Source organism: Perognathus longimembris, chromosome 4 (assembly GCF_023159225.1).
Source record: "Perognathus longimembris pacificus isolate PPM17 chromosome 4, ASM2315922v1, whole genome shotgun sequence".
Classification (NCBI taxonomy): Eukaryota; Metazoa; Chordata; class Mammalia; order Rodentia; family Heteromyidae; genus Perognathus; species Perognathus longimembris.
Window position 1 is genome coordinate 82,394,674 of NC_063164.1, and position 27,295 is coordinate 82,421,968.

The 27,295-nt window shown below is 36.7% G+C and overlaps 1 protein-coding gene across 1 annotated transcript in view; it reads right to left on the bottom strand.

Annotated features, from left to right (window-relative positions):
* Positions 1-27,295, bottom strand: part of Thsd7b (thrombospondin type 1 domain containing 7B) — an 873,729-nt gene that overhangs the window by 520,320 nt on the left and 326,114 nt on the right. Inside the window, exon 5 of the mRNA XM_048345548.1 lies at positions 16,158-16,327. Within this exon, the coding sequence (XP_048201505.1) occupies positions 16,158-16,327 (170 nt within the window). The remainder of the gene's footprint in view (positions 1-16,157; positions 16,328-27,295) is intronic.

Here is a 27,295-nt window from a genome sequence, read left to right on the forward strand (position 1 = left end):
CTTTTGGAGTAATGAACAATTATCACTAACATACAACCCAAAACCATACTCTGGGATGCTTTCAAAAGAAATTCACAGTGTCTAAGAAGTGTTTGACTCAATTAATCCCCTTCAATTTATAGAAACTATGGTTTTACTGTCTTAGCAAAGATAAGTGAAAATTTCAATCTGTTTGATGTTGTACTTCAACTTAGCCTATAAATATAAACAAAAGAAGAGTTAGTCTTGAGCCCAGGATGACTTAATATTGGACACATTTAAAATTCAGATGCTATACAATATGAATACAAGTAAGAAACTATCCTCACTCTACCAAAAGAAAAGTACCCTGTTACTCTATGGTTACAAAAGAAACATTCTTAAAGACAATCATGCTTGCCTTCTTTGTAATAAAAAGAGATCTGGCTGAGGAGTGGATACTTCAGTAATTATGGGAATTGGAAGGATAATATACTACAACCCTTTGAATAAGTGACTAAGGTTACAAGTACTATTTAAACAGAATAATGGATTCACCATGTATTATGTGTCTATTCAGAGACTGTCCCATACTTTAATCCAATCCCCAATTAGTTATAGAGTATCATCTACCTGAGGCCCCAACCCCTAGCCTTCTCCTTTTCTAGAGCCTCAATTTTACCTTCACCCAATGTGGCTCCTTTTGTGAGCTCTGAAAGATCCTCTGCTTTTCCTGGCTCTGACAAAACCTGGCAAAATGTCCAAAATCTCAAACATTCCGCTGTTTGTTTTCTAAGATGAAATATTAAGTACATTTGAATAAAGATTCTCTTTTAGCTCTTACATCCCCTCACTAAAATGCTTGCCCACATTTTTATTTGGTAAAAATAATGATGAAATTCTCATAAATAGATATATTTAACAACTTTGTAGCCCACCCTCCATATAGAAATGGTCAAAATGCAGGAAATGAAGGTGAAATTGCTGTGTAATGTTTAATGAAAGAATATGATATACTAGGGACAGGTGAAACATTAGCTACTCAACAGGCTGTGATGTAGAGGATCATGAACCAAAAGTTCAAACCCAGTCTTCAAGAGTCCATTTCCAATTAAACAGTAAAATGCAGGACTGGAGTTGTGACTCAAGGTGTAAAGTGAGTGAAAAAAATCAGAAAGAAGGGCTGGGGATATGGCTTAGTGGCAAGAGAGCTTGCTTCCCATACATGAAGCCTTAGGTCCAATTCCCCAGCACCACGTATACAGAAAATGGCCAGAAGTGGCGCTGTGGCTCAAGTGGCAGAGTGCTAGCCTTGAGCAAAAAGAAGCCAGGGACAGTGCTCAAGCCCTGAGTCCAAAGCCCAGGACTGGCAAAAAAAAAAAAAAAAAAAAAGAAAATCAGAAAGAACACAAGATCTTGAGATCAACCCCTGGCACACTTACATACACCCAAAAGTATAATATGATGTTCAAAATAGAATTTTACGAAAATAAAGCTTTAAAATTTATATCATATATATTTTTAAAGTGCAAAACGTATTGTCCTGAACAGTGTCTAAATTATTTTCACATTTTCTACAAAGGGTGAAAGATAAATAGGTAAAAAAGGGTTTAATACTCAGAATTCTAAGAGTAATCAGATTGATGCATGATATTTAGCCACATCTTTTAAGCTTTAATTCTGCCTCATGCCACTTGGTAACTGAGTTGACAATAATAATTATCATTGTACCATGAAAGGTTACACATTGTTAATGCTCTATCACATAGAATTATCACAATAGTTTTCTTCAGGGTCATGTAGAAAAACCATATGCCTTATATAAGATAGAAGAATCAATCAGGAAAGAGAAATCCAAACAGACTTGGCTAAAAAGCAATTTAGACTTAACAAGTTATTAAAGCTTAGAGTCTAAAGTCACAAATTCCACATGGAGTGCTCCCACCTAAAGAGATTTTCATTGGAAACAATTTCTTCTGGGAGTTCTGACACCTGGGGCTGCCTTCCAACCCATAGAATTTGAATAGTTGCCAAATTTAGCTGGAAAGAAATTAAGACTTGAGAGTAAATGAATGTGGGGAAAAATACTGTTCACTTAGTAGAAGAGGCACATGCTTTGTAAAGAACATTCACTTTTAGGCCAGGTTCATAGGCAGAAAATATATGTTTATTGGAACTAAGGAAGGGAAGGGGAATATCAAAATGGAGAGACAAAGGACAAAATGGAGACAAAGGACAAAATGGAGAGATAAAAGACAAGCCAATGCAACAGCAATACTTACAAAACTATATGGTGTTAGCCAATTGTACAACTCATTAGGGGGAGAATGGGGAGGGAGAAGGTGAGAGAAAACAGGGAGGAGGTAACAAGTTGGATATGAAATGTACTTACTGTCTTACATATGAAACTGTAACCCCTCTGTACATCACTTTAACAATAAAGAAATTAATTTTTAAAAAAGAAAGAAAATTGGAAAAGTGGTAAGAAGTTGAAGTTGTGGGACTTGGGCCTGCAAATGACCAAGCTTGAAAACATAGTGAAGTTTCAACTTCCATAAGCTTCCCTTTGCACATCTGAGGCTAAATATATTGAGCTATTTCAGTATTTCCTCACTTTTTATGTTGTAAAAAATCACATGTGCTATTATGTAGATTTTCAAATTTTCAGACAAAAGGCCCTCACAAAATCAGAGCCTCCAGAAATGGTGCCTTTACAAGGCAGTTCATAACTGCTGCTTAAATGGCAACTTAAATTTTCTTTGTTCTAAGATCCTAGCTCTCTTATTTCAAGCAGTAATTTATCTTAACCTAAACATATAAATGTGGAGTTACATTTTGGTGAGTTCTCTCTCTCTCTCTTTCTGTGTGTGTGTGTGTGTGTGTGTGTGTGTGTGTGTGTGTGTGTCCGTGTGTGTGTGTAGTAGTCCTGGAACTTAGAGCCTGGGTACGATGCCTGACTTTTTTGTTTAAGTCAAGGATTCTACCATTTGAGCCACTTCTGGCTCTTTTGCTGATTAACTGTAGGTCAGAGAATCACAGACTTTTCTGCTTGGGCTTTCTTCAAAGCATGATCCTCAGATTTCAGCCTCCTAAGTGCTAAGATTAAAAACATGAACTACTAGCACTTGGCAGGAAGGTATTCTTAAACACATCAACATTTAGCTTATTTTAATGAAGCAAAGTTTTACAAATTATGTACATGATTATAAGCTTTATCTACCTGAAAGTATTCTAAAGGATTCTCAGCAACTTTACAGTATTCACGGTTAGCAAGATATTTGGGGAAATAAAGTGTATGTAGTATTTCGAATCCATGCTATTTAGTGATTTAATGAAAGAAGACTAGATAAAAGAGATATAAAAGTAAGAATAGCAATTCTGAATCTAGATAATATTTACTTATTAAGTAATTTTGAACTGATACTTATTATTTTCCATGATGCTTCTTACAATATCTATCTGAGGCCAATACTGTTATCATCCTTCTTTTAGGCTCAGAAGAAATGTCAGTGTCTTTGTGTCTATGTGACATGCAGCAGGGAACTGGGCCAATCACCCCAACATTCTCAGGGCAGAGCTTGCCCTCTTAGGTAGCCTGCAATAATACACCTTTCAAACTATCATTGTTGGTATTATGACTAAAATCCTGCTCTATATCTGAAAGGAATACAAAATTGGTAAGAGGGAATCAAAAATCTGAAGGAGGCAAAGAGACGTTGTAGCTTTTCAAAATGAATTTGGATATGACCTATTTACTTCAAAAATTATTATTAAAAATTATTATAAAATAATAACTATTGTGTCTACTTAGGTACATTTAAATCTTCTATAACGGAAGTTTTTCAGTATCACTTAAAATCCAAATGAGCTATGAGTAACAGTATTTATGATGCTTACCTAAAGTTTAAGCAGAACAATTCAATTAAGGCAAGTAGAAAGCCTGGGATTGAGTTGGGGTATGATGCCTTTGTGATGAAATATCAGCCTCTTCAAAAAAGAACAGTGACATTAAATATCAATGAGTGAGAGAAAATAAAGGACAGAAGAGAAGAGACCCTAAGTGAAGGTAGAAATGAGTTGTTAGAACAAATCCTCCTCAGTGAAAAAGACACGTTATATAACAAAACTGGCGTGCTGATGCATGCTTGTAATTTTAGCAGTCAGGAGAAGAATCAAGATGATCCTGAGTTCAAGGCCAGCCTGAGCTACACAAATGCCTCAGTAGTCAAACAGTTCACAGATGAGCTAAAATCAAAACAAGTGAACAAATGAACAAACAAAGCAGTAGGTGGTCTTGTAATATGAGGCTCTGGGTTCAATCTTTATCATTCCAAAATATATGTCCACAAGTAAAATAAAACCTATAACAAAAAAGTATGTTTTTAAAGATTGAGTATCCTTCATTTCAATTTCATGTGATCATAAATATTTTTTATTTCAGACTTTCTCACATTTGGTAAATTTGCATAGATTTTCATAGCTTATTTTACAAGATCAAAACCCTGAAATATCAGCATTTTTATCTTTGAAAATATTATGAAATAGAAATTCCCTAAAATTATGTGTGTTTTATGTAGCTACTGATATGGAATTCTTAGAGGTAAACTAATTTTTAGCTACATTGAGATTAATAGACAATTTGCCTAAAAATATAACCTCTGAATTATGTGGAATATAATTTCCAGAATATTAACAAATTAGATTGTCAAAAACTTTCACATAAATACTTCTATACCTCTACAATATCTATTTGACTCTGTAAAATATAGCATACAGAAACACAGTATGGTAACTTTATACATAAAATAATTTTGACATGTAGAGTTTGGCTATAATAATTGCCTATGTGCTAACAGTATGTATAACACATTTAATATCCTTTAAGTTCAACATTGCTTTTAGTCAATTGAAATTTTTGAAGAATGTTTTCTATGGTAGAAATAATTCTAACCTGGGTTTCAGTGTCTCACATCTATAATCCTAGCAACTCTGTGTGTGTAGGCAAAAATCACATGTAGCTGTCATACATAGTTCAGTATCTATTGTAATCAGAGGTACAGACCACTTTAGCTCTAGATTAGCCTTACAAAAATATTTGTATAACAAATAGACAGGGGAAAAAAACACAATGCTACACTTTGGGCCAGAGACTAAAAAAGTTTGGTCTTAGCTTTGTGATAACAGTTTGGAGTTTCCAAATCTCAAAGTTTCTCTCTTGTCCCATGATCCATTGTGTATAGACAAGTGGCCTCCATTATGTTCCAAAAGCAGAGCTGACATTTAAAAACCTGGCACAAAGGATTATGCTCTAGCTAGTGACAATGCTATGGTTACAAACTGTCCATTGTTTCCTGACCAACAAATCTATCAGTTTCTTGCCTTAACCTGCTTATAAGAAACTAGTATGGGGTAACATGACAATATATCAGTAGAACATGTTAGATGCTTACAATCTTTATAAAGATATATATTAATTATTGACATTAAACTTACAAATAAGCCATTCTCCAAAAGCTTTGCATAATTCCTTTAGAATTACTTGTTCCTAAACTCTATTTTTTGTTCTAAGAAATCCTGGAGATTTTCTTATGACTGTTTCTTTCAAATAAGTAGCAACACTGGGAAAATCTTTAAAAATCAAATTTTTTGTCATGTACTCTATTATACCTATTCCAAAACCCTCACCTTTACCATTAAATGTGTATACTAATCTGCTTGAAGAATATTTCTTAGTGATCTATAGACTTGCTGAATTAAAATCAACTTGGATGATTTCATGACGGGGGTGGGGGGTATAATGGCCAAATTCCTTACATAGTGACAAATGTGTTACCAGACTTCTGATTACACACCACAGTGTGAGAACCCATACATTAATGAATGTCTTGCTCTCAAACAGATACAGAGTGACCTTCATAACACCCTCATCCCATCAGCAAAGAAGTAAAGGTCTCCGGAAAAGTAAAAGTAAAATGTCTCAGGTTGGAGTAAGACTATACTACGTCTTAAATGCTTTTCTTCACAGAGAGAACAAATCCCATTATACTAGAGAAACAAACTTTCCTGGTGAATCACATTATCATTCTCAGATGAGGAAGATGGAGGATTTGTAATCCTAGCTACTCAGGAGGATGAGGTTTGAGGACTGATGATCGAAACCAACCTTGCCAGGAAAGTCCATGAGATTCTTATCTCTAATTAACTACCTAAAAGGGGGTGGGGGGGCCTGGAATTGGAGCTATGGTCAAGTTGGTAGAAAAATAGCTTTGAGCAAAAAGGAATCAAGGACAGCAGTCAGGCCCTGAGTTCAATCCCCAGATCTGGCACAAAATAAAAATGAGAGGAAGGAAGGGAGGGAGAGGAAAGGGAGGGAGGGAAGGAGAGAGGGAAGGAGGGAGGGAGGGGGGGAGGGAGGGAGGGAGGGAGGGAGGAAGGGAGGAAGGAAGGAAGGAAGGAAGGAAGGAAGGAAGGAAGGAAGGAAGGAAGGAAGGAAGGAAGGAAGGAGAGAAAAAGAGAAAAAGAAAGGAAGGAAGAAAGTTCATTTTAGAAGCCAGATTTTTCCCACCTAAAGATGCCCACAACTTTTTCCTGGAACCTATGAATATGTTGAATTATTTAGAAAAAAAAATGAACCAAACTTTGGATAAAATCAAGGTTGACTTTTATGGTTAGAAATTTGTATGATAGCATCAAGGTTGACTTGTATTATCCAGGTAGATCCAATGTAATCATAGCTTCTTATGAATGAGAGAAGCAGAGGAAGTAGAGTAGAAGAGACTATGCTGCTGACTGAAAAGAGAGGAAGAATTACGAGATAAGAACAATGATCCACGATGGGAACAGTAAAGAGGAGATTATTCCCTAGCGTTTCAAAAGAGAGAAAAAAAAAAAGCCTTGTGAAAACCTTGATTTTTTTAGATCACTGAGACCCAGGGTAAACTTCTGCCTTCATTCCTGTCACATAATAATTCTGTAATGTTTTAGTGCACTGAATTTATCGTGATATGTTATTGCAGCAAGTAGAAACAATGTAGGGATAGAATAGATATCATTGCATACACAGCGACAGATATCTGCCCCTCATACATTCATACTAGAAAATGCCAGCCAACCAATGGCTATCCTCTTTAGGAACCCATCACCCCTCTACCGGCTTTTCTGTACCAAGAACTTGCCATCATGCAGTCTCTCCTTTTGGGACTGTAGAAGTGTATCAGGGCCAAGTGAAAATAGCTAAGTTACTGGTAACAAAAACTACAGTTGATGTTCATGTGATCACCCTCACAGCAGCTTCTTTTAGCTAGGGAATGTCATGTCCACTGTACAGGTGAGAAAAGCAAAAGTAAAATAGACTAACATGTCTTTGGCTATACAGCTTGTAAAAGGAGGAGGATTTGGATGGAAGTGTCAGCAGAACCATATGATGAACATATCAAAAGAAGTTTTGCTCTATTTGGGAAGAGGTAAAGGCAGAAAGAGGTAAGTCAGATGCTTTGAAAGGAAAATGTTGTGGCTCATATGAGAGTGCTAGAAGTAGAGGGGGAAGTAAATAGAAAAAACAACTTGTACTTAGTGATACAATTGAAAGAATTTGGTAATAGATTGAATATGGGCAATGAAGTGAGTAGCAATGAAAAGGTAGCAGAGAGAAACTGTTTCAGAAATCTGAAAAGACTACAAAATACTAGAAAAAGTCTCCAATACAGGAGTAGGAGGACGATAAAGACATCAGTGGAAGCAACATTGAATTAAAATGAGAACAGGTGATTCAAACAGAAAGAACTGGGCCCCTATCTGAACTCCCAGAGTATACAGAATTGGAGGTGATGAATAAAGTGCATCCAAAGTCACAAATATAATTAAAGTCCTAGAATAACAGACCTTAAGACACTTCAGAGATCTGTGGTACAGTCTCTATTGTCTGCCTTGTGTATGACATAGTATTTGGCCCATAAATAGGGTTTACAGTGATTACAGCTTTGTGTAACTTCTCATATTCTTATTACCACATCTTTTATATCTCTTGGTTGATACTTGTCAAGCAGTAATAGCTATACAATGGGTATTTGAAAATAACTCAGAATATTGACATTAAGAGTTCTCAACATAGAATAGTAATTAAATGGCTTGATTTAGACATTTCACAATCTACACATACATTAAAATATCATATTGTCTATCATACATTCAATAAAAAGAAAAAATCACAGAGAATAAAAGGAGCTGCAGCCGGAGGAGCCACATTAAGATGCATAGGATCTTGCAATTAGAAGCTGCCTCACAATTCAGCTGGGATTTCAGCTTTACTCTGAACACAGGAATCAGTGCTTTCCCAGTGTGCCTGAGAAAATGGCCAGAGGGCACTAGGAGTCACTTAACTATTCTTAAACACTGGCAGATCTTACTAAATGACTATTCCCTCTTCAGAATAGAATCTAATAAGAGGTTTAAACTAGAGCATGGGGAAAATGCTGAATAGACAGGGTTGTTAAGAATGGTCAAACTTTCCTACAGGAGGGTTTGAGTAATATGTGGATATTTCCTCTACTTTCCCCTTGCCAGTGCATCCATATGTTCCACAAAACTGGAGAAATAGATTTCAAAGCAACAACTTTTTTTGCAGGAATTCTGCTGCCAAGAAAATCCTCATTACCTCTTGGCTTGGTGTTAAAGAAAAAGCCAGTTCAGCTGACAAAATGAAGTTGAGTAAGACACTCTGCTAACAACTGCAAATGCACCAGTCTCAGCATGTTTCCTTAAACGTAATCTTCTACTTTGAAAAGAGAAATTTAACTGTTCATTAATGAAGTGCAGGTGTATGTGAACAGCGGATTGAAGAGAAAGTTGTCCCAAAGTGAAAAAGAAATGCCTAAAATTAAATGGCTATACTGAAGGCAGGAGTTTACATGCAGTAGTTCAAGAAATAGCTACTGAATTCTCAGCTCCCTTTTGCCAGGCAATGTGCTAACTGCTGTGAAGTCTACCACAATGACTGAAGCTCTCCTTATTATCAATTCTAAAAGTTGAAATAACTTAGAGGGAGTGAAAAGAAATGGAAAAGGAAGAAATATATAAAATAAAAGGTAAAAACTGAAGTTAAAGGAAAGTAAAATAAAAGAAGGAAAATGAAGGAAAGATGTCTTGCTGTTTATAGTTTCTACCCACCTTTATGTTGAGATTTTTTCCCATCTATTACAACGTCATTAATGAGCTCTCATTCTTCTATTCAGCATGTGTTTATAGAGTTTTGTTGTAGTCCATTTGAATACAGTGCTTACAATGAGAATTTGGTGTTAATACATTATTTGGAAGATGTAAGGTCAAGACACAGTAACACTGAAGACATGAAACAAAGTAAACATGGGCAAAGTTGTGTGGTGTGCTGCTGTACTAAAAACCAATTTGACAACAAATCACAGATATAAAGATAACTCTTGTAATTCTCTAAAAGAACTACAAGAAGAATCTGTTCATGGAAATAATCTATTGGTGTACTAGGAATACTCAACTCTGTACCCCAGAGCTTGTTTGCCATTGGACAAGGCTTACTATGCTGGAGCCAAGCCTCCGACACTTCCAGGTTGTATCATTCAAACTGCGACATCCAGTCCCTTAGCTGCTACTTAAGACGCCAATATCCATATACCATCATAGGGTATTTTGTCCCAGTCTGAAAGCAGACTAGCAAACCTGTGAGTGAAGATAGCAAGCAAGAGAAAGAAAGAGATAGTAAGGAGTGAGATGAAAGGAGGGAAGGAAGAAAGGAAAGAGAGAGAGGGGGTAGGGAGGAAAAAGGGAGGGAGGGAGGGAGAGAGGGAGGGAGGGAGGAAGGAAGGAAGGAAGGAAGGAAGGAAGGAAGGAAGGAAGGAAGGAAGGAAGGAAGGAAGGAAGGAAGGAAGGAAGGAAAGAAAAGGAAAGCACAAGCTTTAATTCAATGTGAGCATTATTTATGGGCCAGATACTATGTCTAGCACAAAGCAGACAATAGTGAATGACACAGATGTTGTTTCTAATCTTGCAGAGCAGCCCTGTAACCAGTGAACAAAATAAAGCAATGACAATGAGTGAAAATGATGACTGAAAAGTTCAATAAGAATAATGTCCAAGTAGAGTTAGCAGAGTGATAACAATAAACCAGGGATAAATGTATGAGGGTGTAAGAATAACTGAGATCTTGGGTAATGGATGAATAGTAACCAGTTCCTTAGATCTACAGAAAAAGATATATTCAGTATTAGACAGGGATGGAGAAGGTAGGAGTTCAAGTCCAACATTTAGATTACCATAAGGTGTAATGTAAAATCAATCCACAATTTTACCTCTCTTCTCTTACTTTCTCCTACCTCATGCCATGATGTTTTTTTTTTCTGGTTTGGTCATGGGGCTTGAACTCTGGGCCTCGGCACTGTCCCTGAGCTCTTCATCTCAAGGCAAACACTCTGAGCCACAGTACCACTTCCCATTTTCTGGTGGTTAACTAGAGATAAGAGTCTCTTAGACTTTCCTGCCTGAGCTGGCTTTGAACTGTATAATCCTCAGATCCAAGCCTCCTGAGTAGCTAGGATTACAGGCTTAAGCTACCAGCACCCAACACCATGTTAATACTAATGGTCAAGTTTACTCTAAGTATAATCCTTGACCATCCATGAGTACAGATATCTGTAATCAAGGCTTGCTTTATCTGAGATGCTGACATCTTCGCAAGAACCTCTATCTAAACCGTATTCTTCCTATAAAACCCAGATAAGTGAATTATTTTCCAAAACTTACCCTATACTCTTCACAGCTCACTGGCTTAATGTCTTCTTAGCCAAAGTTCTCATTTCTCACAAGATACTTATCACATTTCCTTCTTCTTTTCTGTTTTGGTTAGCCATAGGCCTTGAACTCAGGGCCTACGCACTGTCCCTGAGCTTTTTCACTCAAGGGTAAGGCTCTATTACTTTAGGCACAGCACCCTTTTAGGTTTTCTGGTGGCTAATTGCAAATAAGAGTCTCATAGATGTTCCTGCCCAGGCTGACTCTGAACCATGATCCTCAGGTGTCAGCCTTGTGAGTCACTAGTATTACAGATGTGAGCAATTGACACCAGCTTACTGATCATATTTCTGTAGTTATTTGTTTATATGTCTGGTCTCTCTACTCCTATTCAAGAGATAGAATGTAACACTGATAGAAATAAACAATTGTGGATTATTCATGGTTTGCTTAGTATGCTTTATATAGAGAATATAGTGAGATTTTTGGCCCTGGAAATTATTTGAAAATCAACTAGTATTTCATGGGCCCATAATGTTAGATAGTAATAATTTCAGTCTATGACGATCTCCCTATAGGTATTGAACCTTGTCTTCTCTCCTTTGCATTCATCCCAGCATTTCCTCATAGATCATTGTCCTAGTTTCTAGGATTGCCCAAACTTATTACATTCTAGGACTCCTGGACCACTTGCCTTAGCATGAAATGTTAGGATGTAGATAGTAGATCATGCTTCTTTTATCAAGTATAAAATGATTGCTGTCTCTGTGCTACTCCAAAAGCAAGTATTGAACAAAAGTCAACATAATATTCTACTATCTTCAGATTTCCATTAGCCTTTTTCATGATGAGTTCTAGGAATTTGGTAATATATAGAAGGACCCCAAGCATGATCTTCAAGGGTCTTTTCAGTCTAAGGGACAATAATGCCAATGGTTTCAATCAGGTAGAAGCTAATATGTTGTTACAAGATGGACTTGGAGCTATAGAGTTGTATTCAAAAAAATAAACTAAAATTTCAATTCAATTGCACTGAAAACAAACATATGACCAGATCTAGGTCTTTGACAACTTCTCTTCTCCTAAAGCATGAGGCTACATGCTTTAGTTTACATAACACATTCAATGACTCTACTTAGAATTTATTTTTTATGGAATTCATTGGCCACCATAACATACATATATAATACACACACATACACACACACACACACACACACACACACACACACACACAGCCAGTCCTGAGGCTTGAACTCAGGGCCTGAACACTGTCCTTGACTTTGTTTTGCTCAAGGCTAGCACTCTACCACTTGAGCCACAGCATCACTTCTGGATTTCTATATGTGGTATTGAGGACTCGAACCCAGGGCTTCATGCATGCCAGGTGAGTGCTCTATCTCTAGGCCACGTCCCAGCCCCACAAATTAGGAATTTTAATGTCATGAAGTGCCTGATAGTTTAATGAATACTTAAAAGTAGGAATTCTTTAATATCTTTGCTGAGCACAATAATTCAATAAACATTGCTATTATCACACTAGGATAAGTTTGTTACACTTGACTTAAAAATATCACTGAACTTAGATACAAAGCAATCAAATAGAATGAAACAAAACCTACCTCAATTTAAATAAGCTATTGGCTTTGAGGATTTAATGTTCCTTTACTCCTTTATAAAACTTTTCTCAGTTTTTACATTTTTGAAAAAAATATTTTAACAAAATGTATACATATCCATCTGTGTTTTTATTAATGTGTATAATATATAATGCACTACTAGTTCATATGTAACAATTGAAATAACATAATTGTATACTATTTAATATATGTATATATTTATATCTTAATACATACATTATACATAAATTATATGTTATTACCAAACTTAATTTCATTCACTATATCTGCTTATTCTAGTACACATTAAAAAAAATTCTACTGTCCTATACAAAGAGCCATTTCTTCTTCCAGGGTTACTGCTAAGTGAAGTTCTTAGCATACTACTTTCCTCATATCTTAGTCTCACACAAAAAAGAGCTTATTGATTATCAATTTCTGAAGACAAGTAAACAACATTTCCAGTCTCCCTAAATATCTTTTCCAATTGCCCCCTTACAGATATGTTCATCTGATAAGACTGTAGGTTACTTTCTTTCATATCTCACCACTTTCCTGTACAACCAAGTATGTTTACAAAAGGGCCTGACCACTCATGAAGAATTTTCTTAGCAAACTGATATTTTAATATACTTATATTCATCTAAGTGTATGAGTTTTATTCCCTGCTCTAGTCTGCAGTAGAGAAGAAAGTGAGTGTCTATACTTTCAAAACTAAAGTATGAACATCAGGATTGCACAAAAGCCTACTTTGCCAGTGTCTTTGACATTTATTTCTTTCCTCCTTCTCAGTTATCATCACACTGGTGGAGAGGCCACCACTGAACACAAACATTCATGTTTGTGTTCATGTTCTCCCTGTCATCACTTGGAATAATCTTTCTTACTGATCTTCCAGACTTTCTATAAGACTTACCTCCTCTGTGAAGACAGCACTCAGGCATTACTAATTTTAACCATATGATATGTGCAAAGATGACAGCACTTGTAAAGTATGCCATAATGTTGTCCTTGCTTTTCTGATGGAAAGGCAAGAAATTGTAAGAGAAGTGCTTTTATAACCTAGTACATAACCCAAACCATTACATTTGAAAAAAATAAATGATTATCACCCACATAATCACCCCAAATCCACACAGATTTGAAAATCAAATATTTCATGTTATCACGTTATTACCATACTATTCATATTAGAAAAGTTCCTGCTGAGTCAGCATTAAAACCCAGAGTCCCAAATCTTTTAAGTATTCAAACACTGTCTAGCTTTCTACAACATACTCTGTCTGCTCATGGGCTCTCCTTATGTTCTCTCAACTCTGGGCCCAGTCTGATGAAGATAATCTTACTAGGGCAGAAGAGAAAAACCAACGAATGCATTTAATAACCCAAAGCTGGTCTCATTCCTAATATGGCTGTCTCCGCTTAATATCAAATAATTAATCTGAAATGTTCATGAATAACATAAAAAATCCAAGCACAATTCTGCTGAGCTACAACCACATCAACACTATTTCTTGATTTTTTTTAAAAATTAAGTGTGTTTTGTAGTTCAGCATACAAATAAGCTCTGTTTCTAAGACATTTTACTTTATATTTTTTATATCCCAGTCTGTAGGTATATTGTCAAAAAGGAATACACTTGCTCAGATCTTCATTAGATTTTGAAGATGTAATCTTTATTTTTCATCTTATCTTCTGATAAATTATCCTCAGGCTGAGTAGCTTTAATTCCATTAAGAAAATGGCAAGGCGAAGTGGTCTTACCAAATCCATTCTTTGAGATTTTCAGGTAAGCATTATAGATATTTCTGAATTCAAAAACACAAATACAATTCTCTCTAAAACAAAAATTGGCAAGATAAGTGCTTAAAAACTCTACTTCACTCCAAATTTTACTGTCTCAGCTAATATTCCTGGTAATACGTTTGCTTCAGATTGTCATAGTAGGATTAAGACTGCATTTTTAAATCACCATCTGAACAGTGAAACAGGCAAATAGCGCATTATGTTGTTCTGAAAAGTGCCATGAATAACATCAAATAGACATAAGACAACCCCGAATTGACTTATTAAGTCATCACTGATGTCAGGAATCACTTTCAGTATTCAGCCAAAGCTGAGGGCTGGGATGTAGCTCAGTGGCAAAGCACTTGCCTAGCAAGTACAACGTTCTGGGTTCGATCTCCAGTACCAAAAAAGAAAAGACCAAAAAAATTATAGCTAAAGCCAACCATTTATAGGGTCTTGGGAAACAATTGTCATTTTGTAAAATATGGCATCTCGTAACTTTAGAGCTGCATTCTTATATGCTATTGCATGATGGATTCATGAGAATAGAACATAGTTTTTCCTAAGATGGTAACTTACTCTAAGACTGGGTTCTTATAATTTACAGAAACTAACCCACGCCTGATGGTGGGATTTTATGGGGGGAAAAGTCAAACTATGGCACTCCAGGGAATGAAAAGAGAGATTAACTTCATTTCCCTCTGAGAGAAACTAACCTTGTGGTGAGACCATTTATTACTGGGAAAAGAGTTTCTAAAATCAATGTAACTAAATGATCTTTTTACAAAAATCTTAACTAGTGATAATTTTTAAAATTATGATAATTTTTAAATACTAAAATTTAAAAACACCATCAATTTGGCCTAATTTTTATAACATTTAAGTTTTGCCTACTTAATTTGCTGAACCATCCCTAGTTCTTATAGTAGGAACTCAAATTTTCCCTTGGGTTTAACTTGGGTCAAAAATAAAATTTTATATATACTGACAGGCTGACCAAGGAGTATCTATTTTTAAAAAAAAGCAGAATAAAAAGAAATACATAAAAGTAAAGGAATGGGTGAACAATCAGGCTGGTTCACCTATACTGAAAACTCTTTGGTTCCAAAACAAAAAGTATTCATGTTATTTTGTTCCATAAGTGAAATTATGATAGTCCCAGGCTACAGTCATAGTAGAACTGAGAGATCATGTCATAAAGAGAGACACCTAGTATAGGATACTTTGTATAGTATAGATTTATTAAATTAAAAGGATGCATTATCATAGCAAGAATGTTGCCTCTTACCATCCTAAACAAAGGCTGAAGAAGTGTGGACTCATACATGCATGCCAATCTAAGTGACATGACAAATTCAAATGACATAGCTAATGTTCTCCAAAATAGGTGTAGTCATGCATACGTCTAGAATACAAGCACTATTGTCTACTCTTGGCTTTTCAATCAATTTCCTACATGCCTCTGTTCCCTAGTCTGTTATCACTATCTCGAGCTCTATACCAAATGGTCTACTAGCTGATGTGGTATCAGCCTAATAGAACATTATTGCCGAGAGCTATTGCCTTTCCTCTTACTGCACACTTCCTAACATTTAACAGGGACATATTGGTAAAAATTTACACATTTGAAAATTCCTTGAGGGGAAAGCATGTTAAAATGTTCATTTTCATACATTTATGTGTGTACATATGTAATATAATATACGATATTGTATTATATGTATATAGTAGTCTTTCTCCAGCAATTTATACCTTAGCATATAGCATTCATTTCGGCTACATATCTTAGGTAAGTTCCTTATTTAATTTTAATAATGATCCTTGGTTTCAACTGCTCCTGTTAGTACCACTATATTTTATTCTACCAAATTTCTGCAAGTTGAAAAAAATATAGCACTTTATAATATTCAATGAAATAAATGTTAAATATTTGAATGTTAACAGTCTGTCACATTAAAAAATACTGAAAGACCATGTTGGAGTTGATTTCTCTTCCAACCACCAACCCCATCTGTTTCAGAACCAGCTGCCTACCTTCCCTGGTCCTTTGTGTGGCAGCCATGGGGAGTCTCTGGGCACAGTACACCTCCCGGGTCTGGATCCCACCGCCACACACAGGTCCTGTTTCATGCCAGTGAGGGTCTTGTTGCTTGAGCAGGAGTGAGACTTGGCATTCTGACCATTCTGATGTTCTCCAAGAGTACCTGTGTCATGGAATTTATATAAAAGAAAAAAAGCATAAGAAAAATACACAATTACAGTGACATAGTACACATGAAAATATCTTTCCAGGTCCACATTTTTTCCTGTGGCTAAAGAAGCCTATAGGCTGGAGTTTTTAAGTACTATTTACTTTCTAGGTTAAAAACCAAGCAGTCTATCATGGCATCCAATAGCACAGAATGACCAGATGGAAGGAAGGTAACAAGGATATGCAACAAGTGTGTCCCAATTTTGAAACTGGAAAAGAATGAAGAAAAATCTGGAAACCCAATGAATTTAAGTTGTGGCAGAGCTTGAGTTGTTACTGGGTTCCACTTTATGGACTTCTACAAAGCTGTGCTGTAGCAGGACAGTGTATGAATGTGTGGAGTTGCAAATATTATTTAAAATAGCACAGGTGACCTGTAACATCTCAATCTGTGTGATGTAGGAACTTGTTCCTCACCATCGAACCTCTTGTTAAAGAGTATAAGTGATATATATTAAAAGATAGTGAACACTGTCATATGCCACTATATTTACTTGATACATATGTTTTAAAACCATATGTATATGTAGCCACTGCTGCTATATAAATTGACTTAGGAATGGATCTGCCTGGTTTATTACAAATAGGATAATACAAGGACTAGGATGTAGCTCAGTGGCAAAGCGCTTGCCCTAGCAAGTACACAGTCCTGGGTTCAATCCCCAGTACCAAAAAAAACTAAAAAGAGAGAGAGAAGCCAAAAAATATCTTTCATCACAAATATGATAACACACACACACACACACACACACAAAACAAGATGGAGTTTGTACATAACTTACAGAAAACAAAAGGATTATTACCACACCTCATTCATACCTGAAGAACTGTATCAGACATAATTTCCTTTAGCTTGGGTTATTATAGAATGTTTAAACCCACAGCATTTCTATAACACTATAGCATTCTTACATATACCAGGAGACTTATTAACTTCTAGAACAATAAAGAAAACTCAGGAAAGCTCTCATATCTGCCTTCCTACTTCAGATCTGAAGAAAAAATTCTCAAAGTAGAAATTGCTTAAAATAAGAACCTAGAAACAATAAAACTAACATATGTCACAGGGACCCTGGCCTTATGGAAAGTGGAGTAATTGAAATCAACCAACAGATGCCAAAATAAGGAAGCAGATGTCTAAGAAAATTAATAGTGACCAAACAGATATTATTGTTCTGTAAGTCTTAAAAATGGAGAGTAATTAGCCTCATATAACAACAATTCAGGCAGTTCTTTGAGGCTCATTGTAACATAGATTTTCTCTCATTCTCATTACTGACTTTCCAAATGGCTATCCAGATTTAACATTTTGTCAGTAGGCAACAGTTTGGAGTGAAGAGTTCAGATCCTTCTTGTGTCCAGTGAACATGCAAAATCTGCATCTAATTCTTGGCTATGGAAGTCAAATGAGAGAACTTCTCTCATGTCTCCAAACCTTAATACCACACTCTATTCTAGGGTAAAATAAAACAAGCTTTGGGAATGTTTGATGAATGATTAACAAGTTCACATTTAATATCTTCTTTTAGTAAGAATTTTCCATCAGCTTCCTGAAAAATAAGGAGCCACATACAACAGCTAACTCCAACTTTCCTGAAACAGGCAAAGAGGAGATAGGGTGCGGTAGGTGACAAACATGTTATAGTACATAAACAAGTGACTTGAATATGAGCCTTGTCACTCATTACTCATCTGACCTCATTGCAAGTTTTATTTTGTCATTTTTTAATGATGGGGATAAAAAAACTCCAAGCATTTGCTAGATGTTCCTTTTCTTCTTATGTCCTTCTGTATGTGCAATTCTATTCTTCGTGAGTCAGAAAACATGCACACACACCACATATCTATGCACATACACACAGAAACAGGCACACACAATTAGCATTTTATGAGCAGTCCATTTGTTTCTTCAAAATTTTTATTATTAGAGATTTAGGATTGCCAAAGCCTAACTTCCAACAACCAAAGTTCAAAAACTAGCATTTTAAAGCCAATTTAAAAATTAGGGCAAATCAAAGTAATTTATTTGTTTGTTTGTAAAGAAAAGGCCATACTGTCTGAAATGCTTTTCCAATTAATTCATCATGACCCTATAAAATTAACAATGTAAGAATTGTGTAAGTCATTATGAAGAAATATGAAAAGGAAAGTTTAATTATTATGGTTTTACATAAAGTAACAAAAAAACTGTCGGTAGCTCATTAACTAAAAAACACCTACCTTCCATTCACTTGCAACCGACAAAAGTCTGTAAAGAAATGTAAGACATTTATCATTATTACTATTGTTTACTACCTCAGAGAAAATATCAACCCAGCAAGAGGCAGAGAATATAAAGCATTATAATAAAGGCTCTATGCTCCTTTTTTAACATGTGGGGCTTTTCATAGTCTTTGTTCATCTTTTTTGATTTTATGTTTTTTTCAAAAGCTCCATTTATGTTTAGTCACAAATCATCTGGAGGCCATGAAAACTGAATGCCCTGAACTCCACCAACTTGAGACAGTGTCCCTAAGATCTTAAAGAATAAGAAATCAAAGGACTGCGTTCAGTTAAGAGTTGCTCCCTTGCTCTTTTAGAAGTGGTTACAGTGATCGTCCCCCCAGCCTCAGAAAAACCTTGCTTCCTAGTGTCTGAGATCCTCTTTCATGGAGGAGCTTGTTTTAAAGACCAAGTGTGTCCAGCTCTCTTTCTCCCAACTCTGATGCCTTTCATTACATCTTTATTTTGTCCTCTTGCTTAGGAAGGGAACATGCAGAGTCACAAAGACCATAGCCTTATCCCCTGTCTGTGAGCAGCACTTTGAAACTGTGGAAATGCCTCAAGTAGAATAAATGAACATGAAATAAAAGAAATGAATCGATTGTCATGACATCCTACCCCTGCAAAAGTGTAGGATGAATTGATTTCTTTCCAACAGTCTTGCTACCTAGAACAAACATAGCACTAATTTATTTGAGTCACTATGAAGGTATCATGACATATCCTCCAAATAATAAAAACAGCAGCCAATGATTTCTGTCTGCTTATTCTGTTCCAGGCATTGCATTAATGAATTTAAGTGTAGGACTTCATTCTATCTTCCCAACAACTACACAATAAAAAAAATTATTTCCCCATTTAATGAGAGTAAGTAACTTCCAGGTCATGTTAAGAAAACAGAAGGTAAGGATTTAAAGTCAGGGTTATCTGGCTCTATTAAAAACTGTGAGTGGAAAATTCATGAAGTTCAATCAGGTGAAACTAATAGGTAGGTACCTGCTTCGTTACTACAGGGACAAACTATTGTTGGTATTGATTGAAAGAAGTTATGTTTTAGACATACACATACACACACAAACATACACCCCCACACACATATCTTTTTTGGTCACAATGATATAGTTAGTGAAGAATGACCAATAATGTTTCACATGGACAACGTAATTTTTCTTCTAGTCTCATATGGGAATAGTCTGAGAATATCTTATATCCAATCATTGTATAATTACAGCACTGTGAGCCAAATTTTAGCATTTTAAGGAGATAATAGCAAAAGTGAAAAACAATGAAATACAAGCAAAATAAAGGAATCTCTGTTTGTAGAGACTTATATTCTCATTAACAGGTACAATTTTCTTTTTTTTTATGGGTTCATCATTTATTAACTGTGGAAAATTATGCAAGCAACCAACACTTGATACCCTCAACTCCTTATGTATAAATACGATCATAATTTCTTCTAAATCTGAAGCATTTGGTGTATTAACTGAACGGAATGCATGGTTAAAATACGTTGTCTGGGGTGTGGGCACTCGTGGCTGGGTGAGTGTTAATGAAAGAGGGTGGAAGGAAGGTGAGAAGAGTACTTTTGTTATATAGTGGTGTAGGGGACTGAGGAGGCTTGTGGAAGGGGAGCAGAAGAGAGGAGAGTAATGGATGGTAGATGGTAAGTCTGCCCCAGATGCATTGAACGGCTAGGCACAGTTGACCCTCATCACTCAAGTGGCTGAGATCTTGAAGATCACTATTTGAAGGAAACTTGGGCAGACAAATCTGAGGAAATGTTTCCTTAATTAATCATCAAAAAGCCACAAGTGGAGGAATGGCTCAAGTGGTAGAGCACCAGCCTAAAGCAAAGAAAGCTAAGGAATCATGTAAGGCCCCATTACCAACACACACACACACACACACACACACACACACACACACACACACACCCCTATTGTAGGCAAAAATGGACATGTTGCCTAGTAAAGCTAATTGGTGCGACTAATAAAAATTTTTTTCTACCAAGAAGAGAAACATATCTGGATTTGCCTAGAATATCAGTGAGGGTTGTGGGCACTCAAATAACAGGTCCCTTCCTTTTCTGGTCTGTCTAGTCCCTTCTCTCTTAGCAGGGATGACCACCAAGCTTTACAGCAAATGGAATAGCTTTATTCTGTATACTGTAAGGGTTGAGATAATTTGCTGTTATAGCTACAATAAAGAACAGACAATGTTCATCGCAGCACAATTTGTCATAGCGAGAATCTGGAACCAACCCAGATGCCCCTCCATAGATGAATGGATCAGGAAAATGTGGTACATATACACAATGGAATTTTATGCCTCTATCAGAAAGAATGACATTGTTCCATTTGTAAGGAAATGGAAGGACTTGGAAAAAGTTATACTAAGTGAAGTGAGCCAGACCCAAAGAAACATGGACTCTATGGCCTCCCTTATTGGGAATAATTAGTACAGGTTTAGGCAAGCCATAGCAGAGCATCACAAGGCCCAATAGCTATACCCTTAGGAACACATAAGATGATGCTAAGTGAAATGAACTCCATGTTATGGAAACAAGTGATATATCACAGTTGTAACTACTTTCAACGTCCTATGTGTATGTGTAGTTTCTATTACTGATGATGTTCTTGTATCACCTTCCTATGGTTGTACCTACACTATCTCTGTAATCTTATCTGAGTATATTGGAAACCGTGTTTACTGGTATTGGAAGTAGGAAATTCAAAGGGAATACCAAATTTGAGAGACACAGGGTAAAAAAAGAGAAATAACTACAAAAGCAATACTTGCAAAACTGTTTGGTGTAAGTGAACTGAACACCTGGGGGGGAGGGAAAGGGGGGAGGGAGGAGGGCATGAGGGACAAGGCAACAAACAGTACAAGAAATGTATCCAATGCCCAACGTATGATACTGTAACCTCTCTGTACATCAGTTTGATAATAAAAATTTGAGAAAAAAAAAAAGAAGGGGACCAGGAAATACAGGTGCACACAAACTTGATGTCTCTTGCTGACATCAGGAAAGCAGTGATTTCCTTTCTGTCCTGATGAGTCTCCTTCGTGCAATTTCAGGGGCCAAACCAAAATGTCTCCTGATGGAAACTCAGCCATGAGATGTCTGAGTGAGTAGAGGTGTGGAATGAGCAGGGTAGCTGTGGGATTTGTTCCATCCTCCCAAAATTAGAGTGGCATCGCTGCCCCATCACTCAGTGTGCACCCATATACCTACCTCTTCCAGGTCCTCAGAAACAGGGCCACCTTCATTATGTTGACTCCAATGCCAAGCCCATTGTCGTGAGAGCATAAACATGTTTAAGAGCAAATGCCAGACACAAAGATCTCGGGGAGCTGGTCCGATGGACTACCAGCCTCCGCATACTGTTCTTTATTGTAACAGGTACAATTTTCTTAAGTAAATACCTGAAATCAAATATCCCACATTGCTTCCCGGTTACTCTGAACATTAAGTAATTTTGTAACACACTCACATGAGAAAAACTATGTCCTTGCTATTATAAATGAGTCTTTCTGAAGCTCCAAGCCTTGAAGGATGAGAAAACTAATAACTCAAATACAGAATCTACAGCAAAGCAAGTCCTGCAAAGACATTTCAGTTAAGATAAAATTATGTATGACAAACTGAAATGAGAAGGAGCAAACAGGTGGCATCTATGAAACAGAAATAGGAAAGAAATAACTATGTCAGCTATGTATTCATTCATCCTTCCCTGTACCAAGTAAGTCTTGAGCTGGAGATGATTTCAGACAACAGTGAAGCACAGCACTGAAGATGCCAGAGCCTCTGACCCTGGGAAAATTACCTTCCAGTAGGATGAACAGACAGACATTCATCAATACCCAGCATGGTACCAGATAACACATGGAAGAGAGAAACGGACAAGGGGATATTTCAGCACCACATCAAGGAACATTCTCAGAGTCCTAGATAAAATGAGGCATTATGCACAAGACTGATAGGCTGGAAGCACTCTCAGTCAAGCAGACCTTGTTCAAAAGTCCGGGCAGAAGAGTTCTTGGCCTTCTCTAGGAAGATAACAGATATCAGTATGGTGGGGCCTGTAACTCTGAGCAGAATGACAGAGAGAAAAGGAGGGGTTAGACAAGCTTTGTATGCTAGATTAAGAACTGTATAATTCCATCTATGATAGAAGACCAGGGAAACTTTGTGGAATCATGGCAACATATTGATGTAACTGGCTTCTAAATGGGGACTGGGGAAAGAAGTATGGAAGGCCAGGGACGGGTTTGAAGGCTTTTGCTAAGCTAAGAGAGCTGGTGGTGGCTTCAACTGCATAAGCTATTTTGAATATAATAAGTGGATTTAGTTATCCTGGATTTAGTTTGAAAGTAGAGACAACCTTCTAATCTACTAAAAAGGAGGTGGGAAGAAAAACAGTGCTAAATGGGTTCATGTTTTTCCTTTGCCCCATCTTTCCACAGCACAATCTCAGTAAAACTATTCCATGTTTCTGAAAAGTTAGCTAATACAAATTCCAAAACATTGAGACATCTCAACCCTGTATGTAGCTGTCATTTAGTATTTTTTCCTTCTACCTTTTTGAATTATCTTTGAACTTTTCTCCCTGTGCCTGAAGTCTATTACTCAATTCCTTAATGTTTTCCCTATAATTTAAGTCTACTCAGAAACAGCCAACAAATGTTGGTTAAATGATGTAGAAAACAGCTAAGATTTAATATGCTACAATTCTCATGGGATGGCAGCAGAGATCAGGAGGTTTGTGGTTTGAGATCAGCCAGGCAAAATATTTACTGAGCCCTCGTTTCTAAAATGGTATTCTGGTACAAGGCTGTCATTCCACTGTGGACTAAGGCTATCCCCAAGCAAAAATATGAAACTCTGTGAACCCATACTGCGTGGAAAAAAACTGAAGTCCTAGACACATGCTTCAAGTGGTAAAACACCTACCTTTAATGCTCAAGATCTTGAGTTCAAACCCATGTACTGCAAAATGAAAAGTACAAGGAAACCAATGTTAATTCAAAGAAAGGAAATTTTTGCACTAAGGAAACACATGTTGTCTTCAGAAAGAAAACTGGAAAGCTGGCTGTGGTGGCATACACCTGTAATGCAAGCACATAGAAGGCTGAAGCAGAGGAATTGACAGTTTAAAGGCCAGCCTAGACTACAAAGGGAGCTACAGAGCCAGAGCCAGTATGGGGAGGGAAGGAAGCTTAGGTGAGGCTTCATAATTAAATAACTTGGCGAGCTTGGCTTCCTGAGGAATGTTCTAAATAAGACACTTATTACACTGAGATGGCAGGGAGCTGCATGAGAAAGTCATGGCTATGAAGCAGTTGTCAAAGCCTAGAGATATAGGCACAAAGAGTGATGAAAAATCGTCATCTTAAGGTAATAAAATGATTCCAACCACAATAAGATACTATTTTGATTATGAGCTTTGTCACTCTCAGAAGGCTTTGAATTGCTTACAAAATGTGAGTTTCTTTCCTTGTTCTTCCAAAGGCTTAGATTTAAAGCATGGCAACATGGAATAGAATCTAAAGTAATTTAATGAAGACAGATTGAAAGAATAATTGTATTAGTTAATTGTCATGTTTTGACTGAGCACATATAGATTTTGAAAACACTCCTGGAACTGAAATGCTCCTGGAACTGAAACGCTATTGCAAGGTATTCAAATGAATTGTGTGCATATATTAAAACTCAGTGTACTGCAGCGCAACTAATTTATGATAATGTCTGTTGTCCTTTTAAAGTTGTAAATGCATTTAGAAAAGAATTAACTTGTCACTTTCTGCTGAACAGCCGACCAACATAAAGGGAACTGATCAAGCTTTATGCATTTTACGGTCTAGTAATTTTTTATTGGATAGAGTGGGGTTATTGATTATGGAAAGCTACTCTGCAGTGCAAAGCTCTTTGCTCTTCAGCAGATGGTTGGGCTAGCAAACTCCACACATGTATTATTAATAGACTTCTATCACTCTGCACTGCACTTAACAGTATGTTAACTTTCTTAGAAAAACTGGGGAACAAATCTTCCATCAAGGAGGGCTTTAAGTGGCACAATGGGGACTCATGAAGAAACATATATCAGTAAGAGATAGGTCCAATAAAAAGGTATCTGTCATCTATTGAAATAATTTCCACTCTTTAAAATGTTGTTTCTTTTCTAAAATGAATTCTGCTGAAGGTTCCAGGTTATGACTTCTTTACATCTCAATTGCTGCAGAAATGCTGCTTAAACAATTAACAGATGTTTCTTTTAAGAACTGATTAATTTATTCAATACTTCTTTATTGAGCTCCTATTAAATAGATGGTGTTAGTTTATTGGGCTCCTATTAAATAGATGGTGTTAGTTGCACTGATAGAAGTAAGTTGGTTACCTGTGGCTCATGCTATATTCCTAGCTACCTAAGGTTTCTGATATGGGAAAATTAAAGAACAGAGCCAGCCTGGGCAGACAAATCCTAGAGACTTTATCTCCAACTATCAGTAAAAAAAAAAAAAGTGAAGGTATGACTCAAGTAGTGAAGCACCAGCCTTGAGCAAAGAAGTTAAGGGATAACACAAGGACCTGAGTACAGGCTCTAGTATTGGGAAAAAATAGGAGCGAGAGAAAGTGGAGAGAGAAGAAAGAAGAGAAGGAAGGGCAGGGGAAGGATAGGAGTAGGAAGGATGAAGAAGGATAGGAGAAATAGAGGGGGAAAGAGATCAATGGGAGTGAAAATAAGGAATAAGTACTCTGTGCATAGTATTGCTCAGGAACTGACCTAACCTGAGCATTCTCTCATTCATTCCCCCATTCATTCCCCCAATGTTACTGAGAGTGTACTATGAGTCAAACACTACTTGTCATTGTTCACTTCAAGGAATGGAAGGAAAGAAATAAAACAGTCATAGTAAGATGTGTGAGGTGACGGGTAGAAATATTGCCAACTACTAAAATTATCAGATGATATGTGCATATAATTTTCAAGTTTAGGAACAGCATACTACACAAGATCCTTATGATGAATAAATCAAGTGAATATTAAGTAAAAGCTTTCAGTTTTCTAAACTATCCAGTGATTAACCCAAGGATAAGCTAAAGCAGGTGTCAAACAACTACCTGAAAAGTATGCCACTATGTTTCAATGGGTAAAAGGAACAAACAACTAGGCTAAGCCCTCAGTCTATCTTTCAATATCGCTGGCTTAAATAGTCACTTAAAACTCCACCAATGAATCATCAAAATTTTCTCATGAAAAAAAAATTCTATCTAGAATGTCTAAGATTGAGTTCCATGCTTCATAAAGATATTATGGAGACCTGGGCATTTCTCAGGGGTTGTTTAATAAGCAATCAAAGAGGGATGCAGAGGGCCCAGATACAATTCTCGGCATAGGTTTGCACAGATATGCTTTTTTGTATAGGATTTCTAGCCTAGCCATCATAAGAACACACACACAACACACACACACACACACACACACACACACACACACACACACACACACACCAGAATCAAGAAAGTCTATCTATTCAGTGACAGGCCAGGGGATTGAAAGGATATTTAACAAATTAGCTTTTCTATTTAGTAATATCACATAGTCTAATACTATCATCTGTGAAGCTTCTTCCTGAGGCTTTTTAAAGAGATTTAGTCTGCATGGTTACTCTTCACCACTTAACAATGCTGTCTGCTATCCAATTTCAAACTTTAAGAGGGAGAACAGCCATTTTCACATGAAAATTGTTGCCTCTCATGGGGTGGTGGAAATTGCTGGCTGGTCATCCAACGTGACATCTATAAAATGGATGCCCACAGTTGATATGACTTTCAATGTGCATATATGTTTAGTTGCAGGGGCATAAGGCGGAGCAAGATTAGTCTTGAGTCATATCTATTCCAGAATTAAGCTGTGTCTTAGTCCCTTGACATGCACCATTTAAAGTACTAATTACTGACCCTCATCTGTTCACTTGAATTCATCTAAGTGAAAGAAAGCTACCTAACACTTTTGAGTGTTGGAATGCATTTCACTCTCCTCTTGGTTGAGATGTGAGATCTAACACTTTAGACTGTAAGGAGAACACAGGACAGAACCACGTACCAAGGCATCTTATACAATATAACTACACAGAGAGAAGGTGGCAAGGGACATGCAGATCTCTCCTTTCTCTCTAACATGAACTCCACATCCCCTAAGATACAATGTGGGTATGTAGTATTATCTTGTAATGGGGGTGGAGGGGCATGAAATGACAAGTTGACTATAAAGATGAAGCATGAGGTTTCTTAGGGTTCATGTGAGTCTGGTCCAAAACTATACAACTGCTGGGTACCAGTGGCTCATGCTTTTAATCCTAGCTACCAGGAGGCTGAAACCTTAAGATCATGATTCAACACAGAAAACATTGTTGAGTAGGAGATTTTGGTACATGTAGGAAGGAATATGTTTCTTACAAAAGTTGATGATGTGGGGTTTGTTAATTCACACAGGTTGGCTCTGAGAATAAAGTTGATGGGAAAGCTAAGAAGAAAAAAAAGGATCATGGTTTGAGCCAGACTGATACACAAATCTGTGAGACTCTTATTGACAACTGACCATTTGAGAAGAGCCAAAGTAGAGACAAGATTCAACTGGTAGAACAGTAG